Source organism: Perca flavescens, chromosome 10 (assembly GCF_004354835.1).
Source record: "Perca flavescens isolate YP-PL-M2 chromosome 10, PFLA_1.0, whole genome shotgun sequence".
NCBI classification, from domain to species: domain Eukaryota; kingdom Metazoa; phylum Chordata; class Actinopteri; order Perciformes; family Percidae; genus Perca; species Perca flavescens.
Window position 1 is genome coordinate 8,830,668 of NC_041340.1, and position 23,629 is coordinate 8,854,296.

General features: G+C 39.9%; 1 protein-coding gene across 1 annotated transcript in view; it reads left to right on the forward strand.

Annotated features, from left to right (window-relative positions):
- The window catches only part of fstl5 (follistatin-like 5), a 173,670-nt gene that overhangs the window by 111,574 nt on the left and 38,467 nt on the right, over window positions 1–23,629 (forward strand). The window contains exons 8-9 of the mRNA XM_028589644.1: window positions 6,617–6,737; window positions 22,606–22,767. Coding sequence (XP_028445445.1) covers window positions 6,617–6,737; window positions 22,606–22,767 — 283 coding nt within the window. The remainder of the gene's footprint in view (window positions 1–6,616; window positions 6,738–22,605; window positions 22,768–23,629) is intronic.

Genomic DNA, 23,629 nt, shown 5'->3' on the forward strand with positions numbered 1-23,629 from the left:
ACTGTATATTCGTATACTGTATGAGTCTGTCTGTGCGTGTGTTAATCTGCATGCACAGCCCCAGACAGCCCTCTGTGTCACTTTCATCCACATCAAAAAGAGCAAGGATACTTATGTGGCGAGGTACAGAAAAGGCAGACCTCCTTCGCCTAACCCTTTTCATTTCTGTGTGTCAGGGCTGACCAAGATGAGTGTGATGCTGCTGTGCATAATTAAGTCAACACTGTCGCAGTAGATAAAGGGAGACCCAGCGAAGCCACTAATGTAACATTAAATGTTGATGACCCTTAAAATGAGTAAGAGGCGCCCAGCTGTCGCCAGTCATCCTTGGCACCATCAACTGGCTCTAAACTAGTGTGCTGGTTCTGGTTGTTGGTGATGAGTGATTCCCATAAGGAGCGGCTTCAACACCATAAAGGGACTTTAAGGCCGGGCGTATGAGAGTAACAGCCTTCCCGCCATTTGCCTTTTCAGTCATTTTCTGTAATACATTATGACTGCTTTTATGCAATTCATTGCTATTAAAGATGTATGCAAGTGCTGGGTGTAACAAAAAAGAAATGTCAAGTCAGATTATTTCTTGAAAACGCTCTGAATATCTTTTGGAGGATTTATGGGAGAAAAAAGGTGCAAGGTCTTGTAAGGGAAACGCAGGCTTGGATCTATCTTTAATATATTTTTTTCGGAGAACTGTTTTATTTTTTTGTTTGTTTTTTCAGATTCAATAGAACTTCTGTTTCACCTCCTGACTGAAGACACATAGCAGAATTCAGTTCCCCGACCAGGGGTGGTCTTTGTCTGTGCTTCACACACAGTCATCAGTTTGCCAATGACTATTATTAGATCTTGCAACGGGTGTATTTTCCAATTTAAATGTCAGCTCAGGGATGAAAGCATTTGCTGCCAAACGCTGTTCAGGACATCCATTGTAGCATTGTAGCTATCCAAAAGCTTTGTGTGAAGTTAATCAATAGCTGGAATAATGACAGCATATACACCAATGTTTCAGCTTTTCACTGTGGAATCATACATGCTTCATTTTTCCCTTTTATTGAGACAGTGGAAAGAAGAACAGTCTGTGATGGTAATCAATCAAAGCTTGGCCTTTTGTGGTTTGCCCCATCCTACTCCTGAAGACATCAACTTTTGATTTCAGTCCCCAGAACCCATAGCTTGAGTTATTCATCATAGATAGAACAGAGCAGAAAGAAAGATGTAACTAACTCTTTGCATTTTAATTAACCCTGAACCAGGATCTTTATATTGCCTGTGTTTTATGTTGTTGCATAAAACTTTTTTTGTGTAACAAAGCCTGAGATTACAACCTCTGATAGTGCACAGATTACCTCCAGAACATGGAACACCACCAGCAAGTGAATCCCTATGAGTCTCTTGTTGGTCATCAGAAAACTGTGTGCAAACAGCAGCACCAAGAGAAAGCACCAATGGAACATTAGCTGCACACCATCACCGGCTTAATTCAGATTTATTTTTGGCTCTCAGACTTCCAGTCAATCATTATTGTCCTTTCCAGAGAGGAGAATGGATTTAGTCTGCACCTGGCATCCACGGACTAATTCTAAATTGCCTTGCAGACAATTTCAGTATAACTGCAGGCTGTTAATATTTGTGAGCATCCATTGCCAGCCTTAATTAGAGTAATATTCCTGCGAGTACAAATGGGAGGTTTATGCAGTCTAACCGTGCAGGCCTTCCCAGTTTAGAATGTAGTTATTTTAGAAATTTTGTCGACATTCAGATTTTGTAAATCGCACATTAATCCCAGTGGTGCGCTTGTATCCTGGAGTTCAATAGAGCCTCTCTAAATTTTGACAAAGCAGCTTACTGTAATTCCATGAAGTTGACAGTTGCTGGCTATTGCATCATCATCCAAGGCTGTCAGCATATCAATCCTCCCTGAGTGGCCGAGCCAAAGACACAGTCTGTGTGTGTGTGTGTGTGTGTGTGTGTGTGTGTGTGTGTGTGTGTGTGTGTGTGTGTATTACAATTCAGTGGTCTTGGAAATGGTTTGGAAGATTCAAAACGCATTTGATATTTGAAAGATTGTGAAATTTGTTATAGAAAAAAAATATATATATATATCTGATTTAGCATCCAAAATCTAAAAAAATATTAAAAATAGAAAATGTGTTTTGAAGACTGCAGCTTCAACAGGAATAGATAAAGCACAGAAAGAAGTACAATCTGAGCTGAATCTTTCTTCTCTTTCCTTATCTTGTCCTTTGGAATATGTGTTTTTATCTCCTGTAATGCTTTGGTGCCTTATTCTGGTGGGTTTAACATTATCTCTGCATTGGGGAGATGTATCATGTGGTCCTTTTAAATGGATGTGATCATTAATAATATCTACATTTCGTTTTGATCAGAGTGTACCACTTTGTGTGATACTGTGCAATGTGTAGTCTTCCTGTGCCGCTTGCAGAGGATGAATAAATGAAGCTGTGCAACTTTATATGGCAGACAACACATGAATCTTACTGGATCAAAGTGGCATGTTTTATCATATCTCCAACTCAAAAAAGAAGGCTTTTTGTTGTTGAATTAATCATATGGTCTGGGAGCCCAGAACCACACTCATGCATTCTAAACTATTTCTATTTTTTCCTGACTTTAGATGTTTATTGAGGTATATACTGTACTTTGTCTGTGACATTATGCAATTCACTCCCGACCACAACACCAGCAGAACTGTCACCTGTCTGCTTTTAAATCCATTTCTTATGCTTTTATTGAACTAAACTTCTTAATCTTTGACCTCTGTTTTACTCCTCAACAGATCCCATCCCAGGTAGGGTGTTTTTTGTTTTTTGTCTCAACAGACTGACATTACTTCATTTTTTTTTTACATTCACAAAAAGCCCGCAAAGCTAGTGAGGTGCCTACAGTAGATGCATGATGCTGTTATAAGAAATGCACAGGTTGAGAACATCAAATAAATAATCTGTTTAAATCAAAGGATAAAGGATAAGATGGTGATGTATTAGTATATTTTTCTTATTGTCAACAAATCCCACGAAAAGACCAAAACCAACAAAGTGTTAGTCCATCTCTCAATGCTTTGACTTCCCCAGCCTGTCTGTGGCTCTCATTCTAAAGCCCTTTCATTCCAATTGAAGTTTTTAGATCTTCAAATACTGGTCACAAATTACTTTTTCTTTAAAAAAATAAATTAAAAAAAGGCAAAATAATTTTCAAAACAGCTGGGCAAAATAAACAGTGGCTTTGCTCGTAGTAAGGAAGGAACATGTCACCCAGTGCAATAGTGTGGCTCATATATGAAAACAGAATTTTGTTTGTGATACTCACAGCATCACAAACACAATTCAACAGCATCCTCTCTTTCCAGAAACTGTTCCCAATACTCTGAGTAATTGAACACTACCAACACGTTTTGCGGGGACTGTTTCTTTGGTAGTTCCAGTGGAAATTGTTGACAGTGAGTGCTGTGGAGGATGCGTGCAGAGTAATGGAAAACATACTCTCTCGATAAAACACACCCAGCTGAATCTTTTTTAAATGTCAATTTTCAAAGCTGTGAGCACGGCAAATAAAATTACATTCAACTCAATTATATTGGGGTGGAGGCAGAAATGTTTGCAGCTGAAATCTCAAAACATTTGGCGCATAAAACTGAAACGATCTGTGTGGTTACAGTAAATACCACCAGGGACAAGTGAGAAAACATGATTTTTGTCATTTGAGTAAACCTGCCCTTTAATGTCAAACCATGTTAATCTCATACATCAGAGTATTTTCACTCACCGTATTGTGTTCCTCACAAAGTTTCATAAGGCTAGCCTGGAAACTTCTTCAAAAGCCATTTGAATTGCCTCGTCGCCACCAGACGTTAGCTATCCAATGAGGTGGCTCTTAAGTGTCCTTTCAGAGGTGACCTGGCCCAGACAGCTTTATTAATTATAGTTTCTTGAGGGCTATGGCCTATTTCTAAATCCACCTCTACCTGCCCTTGTCTCCCTTACCCTCTGAGTACACTGGCCTGCTTTGTCTGCAGAGAGCTGGGTGCTGGTGATAGCTGAGGTGAGGGTGGTGAGGTGAGGTGGAGGAATCATGTCGACAGCCTCCGCCGTGGCCCGTTCCACCACTCTGAGTTTCATTTCTCCCCCCATTCATTTTTCATTTAAGAAGGTGACACAATATGCTCTCAGCCCAAGGGGCCAAAACGCACCATCGATTTCCCCTCATATTGTGAAGCTCTGATGCTTCACTCAGCTCGAGCCGTTACCGAGCTTGTAGGTTAGATCGGAGCACACCGGGGCGAACTGATAAACACACTATGTGCCTGTAAACACAATGGCTGACTCTCCTCGCTTGTCTGTAGACATTTAAGGAGAAGCTGAATGCCAAGATTTAAACAGCCAGCAAATATGTGATCAAAATGTAAAAAGCTATTTAATGAGAAAATGCATTTGTTTTGTTATGAACTCTTCTGAAAGAGGACTGGTAAGTGGAATAATTTTAATAAAAGAATGCTCAGTTCACTTATAAGAAACGAGGAGCACAGGGACAGACTAAGACATTCTTAAGAGCAAAGGTTCACCCCACTAAAGTATATGAATGATTTTTCAATGCATGGCAGCAATCAGGAATGAAAACGTTTTGGCACTTGGAGTTCATCAATTTAGTGAGCACTGAAGAAGACTCTAATGAAGGCTGAGTGCTGGATGATGTTCATTTCTGAAAAGCAGCTGTGCATTCAGAACCTGGTTAAAACCTATTATCGTTAGCACAGGCCGGTATTTTGCTCATAAGTTGTCCCTGTAGATTTATAATATAATCACTTGATATAGTTAATGTGCTAAAATGATGTCATTATTTGACACAGATTTGAGTATTTCTCTTAAATTAAAGAGAAGAATTAGTCATTTAAAGTTGTATTTTGAATATAGTGTTGTGTGAAAAATGTACTACAACATAAAATAAGACTGTGATTATACTACACCAGGGTCACTGTAAGAGTTAAACATAATATTTTCTAAAAGAGAAGAATAAGACACATTTTATCAAGTGTCTCACTCTTGGTAAAGAGTTACCTTTTAGAGTAACTCTCAAGTGATAGCAAACATTCAGCCAATCAGCCACCTTTAATTAGCAATACATTACTCTGCTAATGTGTGTGTGTATATATGTATATATATATATATATATATATATATATATATATATATATATATATATATATATATATATATATATATATATATAATGAAAGAATTTAGTCAGTCAATTATATTCATGTAAAATATTAAATTTGTACTGTAGCAATTAACAATACAATGTACTACGTATGGATACAATTGGCTAAAATGAAAAGCCTAACTTGAGCAACGAAGGAGACCACAATAGCAAGTGCAGATAAAATCAATGCTGCCCTATTCTGAAAACTATGCTAATCAGAATTTCCAAATTACATATGGCTTTAAATTAATTATTCTTCATTACTAATGCTATATTCTACACTCATTCCAAAACATGTCTCATAAGGTGCATCTTTGCCACTGTCTCTGTCCAGCAGCCGTGTACGACCCCGACAGGCTGCTCTTAACCAACTGTTGACTAGTTTTAATTCAGAGGAGATTTGACAAACAGCTTTTAATCTTACATTTGTGAGTGGAAGTAAAAGTTCACCAATTTAACTTTTAACCAAAACAGAAGGGGTTGACTTCACCACCCTGTTTTTTAACGCAACTTGTTTTCACTTTTTATTAACATAATACCACCATTACACTTCATATAATACAAAAAAAGCATTACAATGACTTGCCAACATGGCTTGATCTTAAAAAGTTGGCACACATTCACTCTTTGTCAGATGGATTTATAAATGGGCTCATTAGCTTTGGGGGCTTCTATCTGTGCTGCAGTTGTGCAGCATTCTGTTTGCTGTCTTTCCTTGTTCAGCACCATTTTCTTTGTGTTCACTGGTTTAGTAATCACAGCACAGCATGAAGTTCACATCATGGATAGGTTGTTTTGCTTTAAGTAGGCGACATGAGAACTGAAGTGCAACATGTTTTATGTATTTATGGGACATTTATGTTAACCAAAGGGTAACAACTTGTATTTTGGCCTTTTCAGGAACAATGCATCTAAAAGAGCATTAGAAGTTACTTTGATTGGCCGTACGTCTGCAGCACTATATTGCCCTGTTTTTGTTTTAAAAGCAGCCAACACAGTAATTTCTATGCTAATCAATTATAGCCTCAGTCCCTTTCCATCAGATCATGTTCCTCTGATTGGAAAAATGACATGTACCACAAAACAATTTTTCCTAACTGTGACTTTAACAGTTATTTTCCTCATGTGTTTTCTGTGGCACCAAATGGCTTTAACCTTTGACTTAGATTGATAGACATTGCTGTACAATGTGCCTTTTTGAACGATTGCTATTGTATTTTTCATTTCCTATGCTATGAAACATGTTTATCTTCTCATCGGCACACTGCAGGCTTGTTGCGTTTCCATTGTAACCATTCATTTCCAGCTTCAAATGCCTTCAAACATCATTACTGCACTGTTGGAACAAGACCACTAATATATTCTGTAAGTCATTGAGAATTTTCTCTTTCTCTGGTAGGACTTTGGGGACGACGGTTCACTGTACATCACCAAGGTGACAACAACCCACATGGGCAACTATACCTGTCATGCTGATGGCTACGAGAAACTTTTTCAGACTCACACTCTTCAAGTGAATGGTAAGAGGCTGCCACAAAGACAGAGTGCACTTTTTTTTGTTTAAATAATGTCATCATCTGCTGTACTGTACTAGCCACAGCGGTAGGCAAGTCTCTTTCCACTCAAGTCCACAAGTCCAACTGGAATTAATTGCATTTTTAAGAAAACAAATCAGAAACCAAACTTTTGGCTTGGTTTCATTATGGCATCCCCTTGTTTTGCATTAGTTTGATGGAATATTGCTCTGGTATCAGTCTACGTATGGGAACCTTATTTCCGTGCAGCCAATCAAATCTTCAAAACGTCAGCTTTCTACTGTATCATTGGCAGAGCAGACTATCACACTGAGCCCGACAGCAGCCTGCTACACAATACGAGAGCCATAGACTTGGAACAACAACACACATTTGCTTTCCTGCTAAAGTCTCCTTATCTGACTTAACAACATGAACACAAAATGTCTCTCGTTCCCTACGGTGTAACGCCGACACTCTGGCAGACTGCTAGCTGCTGTCAATCAAACAAGTACCCGACACACCCCTCCAGCCGGCTGAGACAAAAAGGAGCATTTTCAGATTTTTCCTTTTAATAATTTAAGACTATTTACAAAAACACATTGATATTATTCTTATCTTTCTTGAGTAAAATGTTGGTTTAATCAGCTAGCAAATGGCATATTTAGATATTGCTCAAATTCAAGCCATATAGGGTGCGTATCCACCTGGTAGTAAAATCCAATCTGAGACATCTGATTTGGACAGGACAAGTGGACAGCTCTAAGTACACTTGGAAACGCTCTCAGGACGCATTGTGCACACATTGAGATCCGATCAATAAAACCGCATTCGGAGGTGGTCTGTGTCCACATTCTAATAGCAGTGAGAACGGGAATGTGTCCTGTGTCCACTTAAGGACCACCTATTATTCTGTGAGCGGAAATACGTACTCATTAAAAGTATTTCTCATGCCACAGACACCACTGACTGAATTGTGTGTTTCGGACGTTATTATCATACTGTCAGTGTTTTTGTTCCTGTGCTGCCTGCTCTCATATCCCTGGCTGTCTGGAGCCTCTGTTCAGCACGGTGGATTGGAAAAGGCAGCCGCCGGTATACAATAACGCTATTTTTTGTTTCATAAAACGTCCCCGAATTCACCATTCAAATTAGAGAGTAGAAAAGTGGAAATCCACTTTTAGAAAAGTATATTGGGTTAGTATTCCTTGGAAACAAAGGTCCTTTTCTAAAACGATCCCTCCCGAGCAGTACAGCAGTATTCGGTGTCTCTGAATACCTGTGGATGGCACTCCTTATTAATGAAGATGCTACAAATAAAAGGGTAAACTGTGTAAAGCCATGTTGCTCTCAGGAAGCAGTCGTCGTGCCATGTGCTGTTTTGGTGTCTTTTTAGCTACTCTTACAAATGCAAACTATCCCACAAAACAATTTTACTGCTATAAAATCAAATGTTTGATTACATGTCAGAAAAGAAAGGTACTGTATATAGACAGAAATCTGGAAGTAATTTGTTGTTAGGTCTAGGGGATTTAATAACCATTGTGCCTTATGTCTGTACCAGCTACTAACAGGCCACGACTTACCTAACTTACTAAAAAAAGGATGTGGGCCTTACCTAACCTGAAACCCAGGCGAGTTCGGTTAGCTTTATGTTGCTACTCCAGTCCTTCCCCGCTATGTTGCACACGCGACTGCAATAGCTGCCAGCTCACAAAACACTTCACACTGAGGGTTAACAGTCATTGTCCATCAACATCTTCACAAAAAGAGTTGTGTTTGTAGCAGCACGCCACTCTCCTCTACTCTCACTCTCGCTTCCTTTGGCGTCTGCCCTCTGGCAGGATCATATTATGCAAGACCTGCCCTCTTAGGATCGACAACCTCTGACATGACACTAACCGCTTTGTCTATACATATTTATTCTGTCTTATTCACTTATATTTAAGCCCAAAAGACTTTGGTTTTCTGTAGACTGATTAAAAAATGTTAACCATTGTTCAACTTCTGTGAATTGTCAACCAATTTTTTTCATTATTCTAGCACTCTATTACTGCCTTGTTTTTAACAGTATTACCCTACCAGATTAGAAACTGCAGCACTGTTCCCACATGTTGCTTTTAGTCTAGACGCTTTACTAAATATTTATTTGTCACCCACAATGGACTGTATTTTTAAGTCAGCCTTGATGTCCATTATCTGTGAAGAGTTTTGTATTCCACTTCCTGTTAATTAGTTTGGGATAGTCTTTAGTATGGTGGACCTGCCATGTGAGTGCTGAAACCGAGACTGTATGGAGAGGGCAAAGGTGGATTGAGATTGTGTAAATGAGCCTGTTTTCTCCCATTCTGGTTCTAATGAGGTGAATGTGAATAAACTACAATGTGTCGACGTAGAAAGCTCCACATTTTCATTACATTTGACAGACAGTTAGTTCATTATCATTCTTCTAAAAGACTACTCCAAGGTTAACTGCAATGATCTACATTTATTATTCTACCAAGTATTGTGTTTACAGAAACAGAGTGAATCTCATGAGACCCATGACTTTTGGTCGTAATTGAAACTGAAACTTCCAGATAACCTTTCATAGTCGGGGTGAAGTCTCCAAGGACCAGCTTATCACCCTGCCATGACTACTGAGAATTTCCAAAACTCAAGTAAGAAACAGCTTAAAAAAGTAGTGCACAGCTTAAAAAAGTAGTGCTGTCCATCACTCTGAGGTCACATGAGAATAACAAGATATACAGTATTTGGAATTTTTATTCAGAAGAGCTGATGAAATTTAGACTGGAGGTACTTTAAAAGAAACTTTCAATTTCCCTACGAAGCTTGTGCAGTGCGTGGATGATCATTCAGTGGTTTGGGGCTTTAATCCCTTCTTTCCCCACTTACACACAACACACAAATTCATCAACATGTCCCTCATGGATTTTACAAATGCTCTTTTTTGTTGTGTGCTCTTATTGGCAGTCAGCCTCTTTGTATTTTCTGCGTCATGTTGATGAAAACCACATATTCTTTCTTCGTTGTACACTATTATCTTCAATATGTTCATTTTGTTGTGATTGTTTGTTATCTTCAGTGTGCAATGTCTGCTCTTGTTTTTTTTATTATCTATAGGCCTTTCTTTGTTGCAGTGACCCCACTTTAGGAACAAGAATCAATAAAGTTGCATCTAATTTGTACTGTGGCTGCATAGTTTGTCCACTCTCCCAGCCACTTAAGTAGAAAACAAATCGTTATTTGGGGTAAATTAATGAAAGTCTTGGTTGAATCGTCAAATACACCAACCACTTCTGCTGTTTGAGAAATACATTTAGTTTTCCATTCTGGGAAGCTGCATTCATTTTGAAAACATAATTGGAAATTTAAGTATTTCTGATGGGTAAAATGTAAGAATATGGGTCCTAATGTTGTTTACTTCTGCCTGGCAGCATCATCTTTCAAAAGGTAGCTCTAGCTGTTTGCAGATATTAATGATACATAACACATACATTACTGATGCAGTATACATGTGCAGTTATTTGTCAATGTCATTCATTATTGCCCCCTCACTGTTTTTGAGAATGATCTAGTAATACCCTAATGAAAAATGACCACCTTATCCTGGTGGGGGGTTGTGATCCCCTGTAACTGTGAAAATTAGGCTGTTGGGGTCTACAGCTCCTTGTAGGGACTCCCAAGTAAGGGGGGGGGGGCGAGGCTGATATGCCTGGTGACCGAGCCTATACCTGTGGGGCCTTGTTGGGAAGTAATGTGAGACTGCCACCACGTAAGCCTCCCAAGATTAGCTGTATGTGGCAGGCAAGGGATGAGGTGTGCTGATCCCTGGCTACAAAACTGGCCCTCGGGACTTGGGATGTCATATATCTAGTGGGAAGGGACCAGACCTAGAGGTGGAGCAACTAAGTAGATGTGCAGTAGCTGAGCTCACCTCAATGCACAGCAGCGGCTCTGAGACCAGAATCCTTGATCAAGGCTGCATCTCATAACCCTTATTTGATAGCTCCTCGGTCCTCGGCTGAACCAGAAGTTGTTATTTCTTATTTCTGCCCCGAGGACCGAGGAGTGAGCATGGAGGAGGGCTCATCGAGGAGCTATGGGCGAGGATACACGAGAGCAGCCTTCCCGGAAGCCGTGCAGCTGAAGGAGTTGCTAACTCCAACCATACAGCTGATGAATTTATAGGAACGCTTCAGAGGAAAGGACCTCTCATCCCTCTAAAACACATTTGCTCGGTGCCTCTCTCCTCCCATGATTTCCTCGCATCTCTCCCATGCCTCCTCGTGGGAGGGACCAAGACGCGAGGAAGGAAGGCAAGTGGAGGACTCGAGGAGGCAATTTAAGGTTTATGAGATGCAACCCAGGTTGCTGAACAGTTTTCCCCCGAGGGCGAGAGGGTTACCCACATATGACTGCATGTTGCATGAGAGGAAGGCTCTGACTGTTGCTGTGCCTATGTGATTCTAGAGAGTGTGAGCCACCTGAGGACATCAGAGTTTTGTTAAGGGGAGTTGGTTAACAACAACGAAATGGGTAGAGGAGTGATTGAGACTGAGTAACTACAACTGCAACAATTAGGCAATTAATCAATTAGTCGATCAACAGTAATGAATCTATTTTAAATAACTGATTCATCGTTTCGGTCTTTTTTCATGCACACATGCAGGGTACAATTTACTGGGGGGGGGGGGATTTCCCCCTTTCTGGTCTATAGCCTCTGCTGAATTATTTTTATTTCCCAGTGGGGACAAAATGTCAAAGTGATCATCTACTTCACTAAAAGCCTAGATCATATATTAAAAAAAGTCATATCCCGATATATTTTGGCTGAATATCGATATACGATATATATCCCGATATTTTTTTCCGCAAAGTGAGAGCAAATGTTCAGTCAAAGCCAAAATCAAATATGACATGTCACAAGTAGTTTCATAGAAACAGTTGCAAAATCAAATAAATAATAAACCGGTTTCTTCACCTGGTTCATGATTAAATGCTCAGCTGTTCAAATAATAAAATGTAAACCTAAATACTGTATAACAGGAGTAACTTTTTTGAAATCAAAGCTCCATATTTGTGATTCGTTCCAAAGGTCAATTAAGCTTTTGATATTAATATAATCTACTTTGTTCAAAATGTAATGCCTTATGCCTGTAAGCCTAGGTTTATAGTCCCATTCTTCCACTTGATACTGCTTCCACTTAAGTAAACTAAAAGATGAACTATCGACTACAAAACAAAGAAACTAATTAATGTGTTAATACAAAGAATATTTATTATGATCGGTTCACAGATCTGAGTCCAAACGGAAACTTCACCCTTCTGAACTAAGAGTTTCTGCTTCAAGGTGAAGTTTAAAACAGACTGAAATGTCCAGGCTCATTCCTCCACTATTTATTTCTGTATGTATTTATGCGTTACATGTCATTTTAACGGGCACTGAGCTCCAGATCCTGCAGCTGCAGGCGGTCTCTGCTGCCCCCGCTGTAGCTTCTCTCCGTCCGCCTGCCGCCCGGCAAACTTAGTGGAACTTTCCGCCGATATCGACATACAGGTCGTCCTGGACTACGTGTAAGATCCTACCGATCACCACTCTGTCTTTGGCTGGTCCGATTTGGATCAGCGGGGACCGGCGCAGCAGCGAGGCAAAGCTGTGTTTTTCCCGGGGGAAGAGACGCTGCGGCCGGCCACGGAGCTCTCCGCCTCCCGCTGCCGCCGGAGCTCAGATTGCTGGTCGAAGGCGGCATACATAATCATAAAACACATTGTCACCTGTTAAATGTTATTCATTGCTGTTTGTTCTTTTCATTTCCTCTATCGAACATAATTAAGCAGTACAAAAGTCCGGCATCTTTAGCGTTGATCTGAATGCTTCGGACCCCTGTTCCAAGATGGCGGCGGTTTTGACGTATGTTTAGAACCTCAAGGCGACATCTGTGTATATATCTATGGGAGCAAGGATCACATTTGAACTATATCGATATATGCGATATGGTCTAATTCCATATCTCATTTAAAAATATATCGATATATTTTTTATATCGATATATCGCCCAGCCCTATACCTAACATAGAAGTATTTTAAACTAAGAAGCGCTGTAACGTGAACACATAGTGCTATATAGAACGATAAAATGCGAGCGGCAGTTGCTGATTGTATTTAGCCGCTACAAGGCTCTGGGAAGCCGGCTACCAGCGGCAGTTGTTTAGCCGTCAATAGGTGACGCCGAGCCGGGTACAGCCACCGCCAGATGACGGTCCTTTCAGGGGCCATGGTAGTGGAGTTTAGCCAGAAAAAGTGAGCGCCATCCGACAGTGAAGTTGAGGCACCAAAACAACTAGTTAAGTTTAGTCAATTCAATTTTATTTATAGTATCAAATCATGACAAGAGTTGTCTCGAGACACTGTACAGATAGAGTAAGTCTAGACCACAGTCTATAATTTACAAAGCCCCAACAATTCTAATAATTCCCCCAGAAATAGATCAGATTTGGATTTAAAATGCTCCAGAGGAAGCGGCATTTCGCTGCATTGTGAACTTCACTCTCTGGCTTGAAAGCGCTGTGTTTTATGTTGACATCATGTTGTGCTATTTTATTTTAAGCTTATTTTCCATTGAATATTGAAGTGCATAAGTATTTTGGCATGGCTGGCCAAGTGGCACATTATCCATGGTATTGGAAGGGGGATTTAATTCTTGCCTATTTTGTTTTGTTGTGCATGATCAAAAAACATCCCCCCCCCCTCTGCTTTCTTCACAAATCGCACCCTGCACACATGCCCAATATTCTGTTATTCTGTTTGATTTGTATGACCGTTAATTCAATATCTTAAAGGAGAATTCCGGCCAATTTTTACGTTAATCTTGATTAAAGATTAATGTAAAAATTGGCTGGAATTCCTTTAAGGTTTAAGACTGACCATGGCCTCTGAGAAATCTAATAAACTAAACAATTATTTGGCAGATTGATTGACAATGAAAATAGTCATTAGTTGCAGCCCTAGGAGGAACAGCTTTCCGGGTATAAACTTGAGTGTTGTGTTTTTATATATTTATTTTTTGCACTTGGCAAGAGCTGTCTATAATGAAGAACATGTTTAAGCATATTGTGTACCTGGTAACAGAACACCTAAGGCCAATGTTCATTGATAGACTTTGTGGTCATAATCTGACCTACGGATATCTGTTGGACTTAAAGCTTTCAAGTGGAGCTTTCAAGTGCTCCCCACTTGGAAAGTTGAATTAAAGCTGTTCCCGCTGCAAATGATCAAAAACATAGCCTACATACATTCTTTATGGGTTCCGAAATAATTGTTATTAAATATTTCTACATTTATTATACACCGTTTAGACATGTCGATTGATTTTTTTGGATTTCAAATATAAAAAATTTGAAAATATCGGTAATTGATCATGGCTTCTTTAAATAAACAAGACCATCGGCCGGCCAAATGCCTATAATTTAAATGTAAAATCAGAGATGCCATAGTGAGCATCAAACACATTTTGATGTTCTTTTTCGATAGTTGCACGATCCTCTTTTCTTTTTTAAATTGATATTCATACTACAGTATTCCCAATATCTTAACCCTAGTTATATATGTGAACATTATTCAAAAAATAATGAATATTTCATATCATGGTGTACAGTATAATAAGTTTATCTAAGTTTCCATTGCTCATTATTCTTTTAAGCAATGTGCTCTGTGGACTAAATTTCTTTAATTTTATTGCATTAAATTTATTTAATTTTAATTCTATTCTTTAGATTACTTGCAGTAAATAACAAATCGTATAAAACGCACCCCAAAGGAGGAGAAATTGAGTGCACACTGAAGATGACACCTCATCCTCCTGGTGTACTCCCTGGGGTACTCCCTGGAGATCCATTAGGTTTCTTAATTTCTGTCCCAGATCTTTTTTAGAACAACTTTCAGCAGGTTTCACTTTTGTTTTACCCTTGAAAAGTACTTCTTCACCGGTTGTGTGATGTACAAGTAATGCATTGGATTCAGGCTCTTGATAAAACGGTTGTTGACTGTCTGAGCTGGATTACTCCCACATGTCCCTCGGAGCCATGAAGCTCAGGTGAGAGAGTAATCACAACTTTGAGGCGTGTTGTTGGTGTGAGCATATACTGAGCAGTGTGTGCATTCATGGGCATCAGAAAAACATTTTTCCCAGTGAAAACGTCATCCTTTACATCACTTCATGTGGGAATCAGAGGTGGGAAAAATGGGGCTAGATTTTGCTAACAGAGTTTCCCAGTTGGTGACGCGTTGTTGACAACTGACGTTTGATGGAGGCGACTTTGGTTCACTGAAAATATTCCAACGACAATAAACTGTTTATTGTGGACAAATGCCTCTGACAAGAAACATACGCAGACATAACATGTTTCAAATTATTCATAAATATGCCCATGTATAAAAAAACAACACCTTATCCGTGTCCTTTCCCGTTGGTTGTCCTGCAGATAACACAAACAAACAGCTGTCCATGTGCTGTTTGTATGCTCGCATATGAAAACAGCAGAAAATCTTTTGTTATTGTGGCCTCCATGTTTTCACATACCCGATGCTCTAGGCCAGTGGTTCCCAACCTTTTTTCCTTGGCGCCCCCCCCCTACTCATGTCTATGAAAAGCTGAGCCCCCCCCCCCCGCCCGAAACCGAAGTTGAGGTAACTCTCGAGATAGAGCCTTACTTTCTTTTTTGATACAGAGCAGTTATCAGCACTGTTATGTTTCTCCTCCATGTTTCATTCATAAAATAGTGATGCCGTGGCGGCAGGAAAAATGAAGATACAACAAAATATATAGTTTTCATACAGACTTTTGTATACATTAGATATTCTAGTGTATTATCATTTGTTTAACATGTGCAAAACAATTTTTTTTACCTCAACCTCAAACCAGATAAAGACTCGCGCCCCCCCTGTGATCTTTGCCGCCCCCCCTGGGGGTGCCCGGACCCCAGGTTGGGAACCACTGCTCTAGGCTACGCCCAACATTTGGTGGCAGTCATGCAACAACTGGTTATACCATTCGCCAATATAACAGAAAAAGAAGAACACGCATCCCGACCATGTGAACGCTGGCAGTCGGAAAAACAACGTAATCACGGGGGCGGTCCCTGATATTCCCAGGTGGCATGAACGCACCAAGTATGTCATGGTTTGTGTGAGTGTTTTTGTATTTATGTGATAGAGGATTATGTGTTATTGGAACTGTAAGTTGTACACACACTCAAGCGTTGTCGCAAGGTCCAATTTTAATGACCGCCATGTTTTTCAGCAACAGCCATGAGTTGAATTTTATTGAAGAGTTGTAACAGGTCTGCCAGGCTTAGTTGGAAATCTCCCAGTCGTGTGATGGTGAAGTGGTCTCCTTCCATGGTGTTTGTGTGTCCTTTGCTCTTGCGTGTATATGTGTGTGTGTGTGTGTGTGTGTGTGTGTGTGTGTGTGTGTGCGTGTGTGTGTGTGTGTGTGTGTGTCTGTCTGCACGCTTGCTCATCTTCTATAGCTCAATGGCCGACTGGATCCTTGCTGAGTGATTGACGACCGGCTGGGGAGCTTTATGATGGAGCTGTCAGCCCTGCTGTGTCACATTCTCCTGGCACTGGGTCTCCTGACACTATCAGAAACAGTTCAGAATGCAACTTCTCTCACATCTTGTCTGAATCGAGTTTTGAGTGGAAAAATCCCACCGACCAGCTCGCTTCTTTAATTTTCACGACTTGATTTGCATGCAGGGATTGAGTTCATTCATGCACATTGGTGTAGTGTGTAAGTGAGATGTTATCAAAAGGCAGAGAATGCATTTTTCCTGTTTAGAGGGAAAAGAAGAGTTTCATGGTTCTCTATAAGAGACTGTTAGGGGCCTGGTGGAAGATTCATTGATGCCTTTAAGCAGTATACTGGATGCTACCAAAGCTTTTTAAAATGCTTTCAATAATTGAATCAATGCATTCATGCTAACCTTTAATGTAGCTGAATATCAATATACAGTATAAGAGTGGAGTTACTTCAAATATATATATATATATGTAGTTTCAAGACTTTGGTTTTAATGTAAAACCATCATTATCAGCAGGCAGAGGTGTAACTCTAACAAACACCACTGTGGTGATGATGATGTCACAGGCCTGAACTGTAAGATTGAACACTAAAACCAATCTTACCACTTTAAAAGACACAGTGAGACATTTTCCAAGTTTGAATCCTGTGTTAATTGTTTAGCTTTCTCTTCTCTTCCTGTAAAATATTTTAAATAGCTCAACTTGAGGCAATCCAATCTAATGGGATTTGGGGCAACTAGCTAACCCTGCCCATCATATAAAACTGACTTGACCTTATGGGTTGTTGTAGCTAGCAGAGCAGTATTATAGTACAACAAACTAATTTCCAAAAGAATATGGTTAAGATCTAATTTCTACCAAACTCAAAATCCAAACCAAATTACTAAAATCATTGACATTAATTTATTCCATATGCTTATTACCTTTTTAATAACACATACTACTGTATTTCAAATAAACCTATTCAGGCATCCCTGTGCTTACTCAGTATGTTCAGTTTTCATACAAATAGATTAACAATTTTTCAATGTTTACCAACACCCTCATCTGTGTAATTATGCCGAGCTGAACTGTGTAGACACCTCACTTGGATGGAGGAAACTAGGCTGGGCAGGAAGTGTGTCCCTCCCATCACAGATTTGTTTGGTTGAATTAGGGGCATGAAACCTACAGAGGTCTCAACTGCAATTCTGCCTCAGACAAACTCTACACACCCATTCGGAGCACAGATTACACCTGCACTTACATACTCTGTAATTACACCTCTAAACACACTGCACCTACTCTTTTACTGTAACCTATCTGACTCCTGTAGTGGTGTTGCCAGCTCTGATTGTAGATCTTCAGCACAAAGTAGAAACGAGTTCCATCTTTTCAAATCTCACAGGCAATTTACTCAAAAAGGTGTATGAGATGTGAGCTCGATGCCATGCCATCTATTTTCTATCAGTCCCCATAGCATCAGACGATATTTCTATTTACTGTATTGGCCCTAACAAAAGACCATCCTGATAAAAAGATCACTACCCTGTCTCCCCTTTTCAGCACCTGGTTCCAGGCTTAAATAAATGAATATACCATGTTTGGAATCTTTTAAATCACACAAAATGTATAAATATAAAAGAAATTAACTGTAACATTTATCCTTATCTATAACATATTAGTATTGGTGGATAAGTGTATGAAACCATTGAAAGCCCTCTGGGAAGCAGCTACATCCAGATAATTTTTCAGTTTTTCCCCTCACTGTCAATAAATTAACACAATAAACTGAAAACCACAACCATGACACTCACACTGTTCACCTCTTTTCTACCGAGAAAAACGGTTGAATATGTAACAACCTTTATGCCAAGTCCTTGGATGTTAACTGGCCCAAATGCAGATTCTTGGAAAAAAACATCATTTAGATCAATAGGGCTTATATCACCAAGCATACAGCAGAAATAATGCATTTAAATCTTTACTTTTATATACTTTTATATGTACTGTGCATTGGGTTTTATTTATTTGCAATACTGTCTACACTAATTCTACTACTTTATATTTTGTTGACATTTAAGCCCTATATCTTAACTTACACTATTTTTTGTCTTAGATTCAGATTTTGCTTTTACTTGTGCGATTTTCTTTATTATTATTTATTGAGCATTGCTAAAGGTGCCTGAGGACTAAGATTTTCACTACTACTTCTTTGTTATATGTTGTAAATACTAGTGATGTCATCGTGTAATTATTTGAATAAAAGTTAGTGGTTGTCGGTTGCGGTCATGAATGTATAATATTAACTGAATACCAGATCCCAAAATGGCGCCTATTCAGTTCATTTTAATGGAGTTGCTCCCCTGGTCCAAAACGATTCTGGGTTTACTTCCGTGATATGCGGCCCACTGAGTATGCAAAGTAGTGTTTCTCCTGCTGGCCCCACCCACGAGTTCCCACTGGGCCCATAGACTTTACATTGTAGTGATGTCACAGGTTTTTAGATCGCATTTCTCAGCTCGAGGAAAGTTTTTCAAATTTAAAAACTCTATGGATTAAAAATTCAGAATAGAAAGAGTCATAATCAACCTTGTTTGCAGTCCGAGGTGTCTTATCAACAGGCTTGTCTTTTACAATGGTGGCCTAAGGGGGAAATGCTTTTTGGGCCGCTGGGGGATTTTTCATTGTCACACACCGTCCTGTGCACCTGCTCGCTGTATAGATGCTCTCCACATTGTTTTTACGTTCATACTTTTAGGCAGGGCACAAAAATGTTTAGACGCTGGGTCCAAGCCATTTGGCAGGGAAAACCCTGCACATGATCAATAAAGAACCTTACTGTTTGTGAGTGAGCTTTTGCTCAAATGAAGTGTCTGTCCCTGAAAAACCTATTACTGAACACTGTGGCACTAATGCAGTTTTTTCTTGAATAAAAAGTGTTGTGGATCTATTTTTCTTTAATTCCAACACACTAATTAACACAAGTTTGTGAGATTGCCTGAGAGTTTTTTTTTTAATGAGGTGCTCAGGGGAATCTGGTCGATCCAGGCTTGCACTACACGGCTGTTGATTAATAGGTTGTTCTAGGCCAGCAACATACTGTAGGTACATGCCAAGTGTTCCATGACCCCAAAATCACACACACACACACACACACACACACGTTATAAATTTACAATACTATGATTAATTCAATTTATTAAAAACTGGACATTACTAACTACTTCTAACTTCCGCCTGAGAGAAGGGAAGTGTTGAACATTTGCCTTCATAATGAGTACATTAGCATGCACTTTAGTATTCTAGTTTTGATCATATTTGGGATATTATGTAAATTTACATGGAACATCCACCAAATCTGTCATCTGTACTGACTGAGTTACAGTACCTCAACAGTCGAGGAAGAACTCAGTTTAGTTTCTGGCTGCATAGACTGCTGGATTTAGCTTCTTTAGTAATGAAAGAAAAGCAACATTTCAAGTTATCTGTAGGGCTGCAACTAAGGATTATTTTCATTATTGTTTAATCTGCAGATACTTTTTTGGATGCATTATATTGCCTGTAAAATGTCAGAAAATAGTGAAAAATGTCACAATTCCCACAGTAAAGTCTTTAGTTTGTTTCGTCAAACCAACTGTCCAAACTCCAAACGTATACACTATAGTGTCATTTAATTTAAAGGAGAGCAGCAAATTGATCATGTTTGAGAAGGTTAAACAAGCAATGTCGGCATTTTAACTTGAAAAGAAGCTCAAATAATTAATCAGTTATTAAAACTGTTGAGAATTAATATCCTAGAGATCAATTAATCAACTTGACTAATTATTTCAGCTCTAATCCTCTATTACATGTATCAGAATTTAAATACTAAACTACTAAAACTAACCTACTAACTAACTTACCATTATTTTCCAAAAGCCTGATCATAACCTGTTTACGTGCATGCATGTAAAACCACTTGATGAAAAGGACACGTTATATACACAGCAGGATTTCATCCTTTTGGTTAAGAATACAAATCACATAATTTAAATATTCCTTTTAAAAGTGTATACCTTTTTAGAAATACTGAGATTGCTGCTCTTGATGTACGTGCATTCAGGAAGATTGATGTAAAGATGCCAACCCGGTCTCACGCCAGGTCGTTATATAGTCACGTTATTGTAATCTATTAAGTCGTGGACAGGTTACGTAAATCCCGTTTTTTCCGTGTATATGCAACGACTTTTGAACGTGTACAGGTCACGCTTTTCGAACCTGCTGCTCTGGGGGACGCGACAACGGGGAAATGAAACGGAACGGGCCGCCACTCGCGATCGGGGAAATGAGGCGCCACACGCCGGCCAAAACAACGGGACGGGCCGCCACTTGCGACCCGCGCAGGGGCACACAACAACGGGGAAATGAAACAACACAACGGGGAAATGAAACGCCACAATAACAAGACGGTTGGGGTTAGGAAAAAAAAAAAGAACGGGGAAAGGAACCGTCACACACGGGACACGCCGACAAAGGAACTGCAACACGCGGGACAAAGGAACTGCCACACGCGGGGCACGATCCCCGGTCTCCGGGGTGAAAGTCCTGTGTTTTCTGACCCATCCACCACACCGACCAACCTCCCTACGCGGACTTTCGCCTTATCAACTACTCGCTACTCGCTTTCGTTCTGGGATCACGAAATATGCTTCCCATTAAAATGCATTGCTTTCAATTTCGTAATGGCCACACGAAAAAAACGGGATTTACGTAACCTGTCCACGACTTAATAGATTACAATAACGTGACTATATAACGACCTGGCGTGAGACTGGGCTGAAAGATGCAGCTATAGATTCAAACAAGCAAAACCCACAGAACAATTTCAACAAACAGGGCTGACCCAAAGTGATTTACAGCAAACACACGGATAACGAAAACCAGAGAAAGAACTTGTTTGTAGGTGCTGTATGGATATTAAGTAGAAGTAATAACCTTCATTTAAAAGATCGTACACAATAATTGTCTTCATAGGCCCTATTCAGTCAACCTTGTTACTGCTGAGGGCCATCGGTGTAAGAGTGTCTATGTGACTGTGACTAGTAAAGTAACCTGGGTGTCATAGGAGCCCTCATGGCCCACTCTGGATTGCGTGTTGGCAGTGAGGTTGACGTGAGCTCCAAAGCCCAGGAGTGCCGTGGTTACCAGATGGCCGTGGCAACAATCTTCAGTCATTTCACTCACCTGGCTGAATAAAGACTTCCTCTAACCCAGTGCCCACAGGAAATGGTCTCTACAGCACGTCTGCCTTCTCTGCGTATGCCAAGACTTTCGCTTCTATCCTCCGCTCATGTCTCTGAAGTTGGTTTCAGAAAGGAGAAGAAAAAAAAAAGGACACTGATTTGGGCCACAGAGTCTATGAGGATTGCTCAAAACAAGATGGCTAGATAGAGGAATTTGATGTCCCTATGCCAATGCCATGTTGTCGTCTTATATGTGACAGGCTGTTGTGGAATGACGCTCTGTAAACAGTTCATTGTGGGAGAGTCTCCTCAGAGATACTACTATCCTTTTTTTGAATGTTTTTATCATTGTTATGCTACTCAGGGAAGGCTTCATCCTTTAAAGGATTATTCAAATTCATTCTTTTGATATTTTCCATGTTTTGTGGAGCAAGACTTAACAATTTAGGATGCAGAGCAAAACTTGCGGCATATTCTCAGCCATTGCATAAATGCATATTATTAATGTATTGATTTATGTTCATTTATGGTTCTTGGAAGTACAGTATGTAGGAGAGTTTTTTTGTCTGTTTATTTTTGACTCGGGGTAGGGTAAAGCAGTGAAACTCCAGCATGACAGTGGCACAATGTTCAGAAATGAGTAAAGTCAGCTTTTGGAACAGTTTGCAGAAGACGGGGACATTACGTTTGTGCCTACTCTTTCTGCACACATTGTTTTCTTCTATCCCCTCATTCCCTTTCTGACAAAAGGTTACATAAAATCAATGTCTACAAAGCCAAATCAATAACGTCCGAACAGAGGTCCTCTCCCTTATTTATCTATCTGATTTGTTTGGCTTCACGGAGCACGGTAACCTTATCTAAAGGCATTCAGCAATGCTGAAAATACACTCGGTCTTATTGATAGTGTATGCTAATGAAAAACCATAAGTTCAAGACTTGGCATCTTCTCTTAAACTTCTCAATCAATAGGGTTGCCTCGCTTCTCAAGTGGTACTAATGTAAACAACATTGTGGGATGTACTGCATGTATTCATCTCTGAGTCTCAACTGTCTCCCTCTCCCCTTTTTCACCATATTCCAGTTTCTCCCGTCATCCGAGTGTACCCAGAGAGCCAAGCCAGGGAGCCGGGCGTCACTGCCAGCCTGCGCTGCCACGCTGAGGGCATCCCCAGCCCCCAGCTGGCCTGGCTGAAGAACGGCATGGACATCACAACCAAGCTGTCCAAACAACTCACCCTGCAAGGTATAGTGGAGTCTAGAGTTTACTGCTCCCTGCATTTACTTATTTGGACATGCATATTTTGTAAAAACAGGGCTGGGCAATACAAACTAAAATCCACATCATGATGAATGATAAGATATACTTCAATAACACTGAATGTAACCATTGTTTATACATCAGTGCATATACAGTAGAGATTAAACTGTGACAAGATTTCTCGTAAAAAGTGCCTCGTGATATCAGTACACCAGTGCAGAGCAGCAGCCAGCATGACGGATGAGTCTGACTTTGACCTCGAAATTAGCATAGAATTGGCCCGTTCTCCAAAGTTGACTCTGAGTTTACTTTTGCAGAGTGATAGCGGAAGAAAAAAGCTGCCTGTAAAACTCAGCATTAGAACGTTAGAGAGTACTGCTGCTCTCCCCCTCTCTTGGCCGAGACACACACACAGTTTCTCTGTCCTTTTTAAAATGAGTCGAGAAGCGTACAGCAAAACCTTACTTTACTTTTAATATTAAACAAAGAGAAATGTTCTCCCTTCGTCCTATAATGGTCATAAATCGATACTAGAGTAGCCTACTTCCTTTTGTACTGCTGCAATGAATAAAATGCAGAGGAGGATAAAAGCGCACATCTGTCTCCACAAAAATCATCTGTTGAGTGTTTTGATGGTAATTTATTTGTGGTTTTATTCACTGTGAAAACAAAAGTAAAATAAGCTTTACTTCTCTCAATTCAAGTACAAAACATTTGGTCTCAACGGTCTCAACTACTGCCAGAAAACGCTTGGTTATGCTGTAACCTTGGTTCTCTGAGTGAAGACATATGGAATAAGTAACAGTGTAACTGTTAGTTATACAGGAGAGAAGCCAGTCATTTGAGT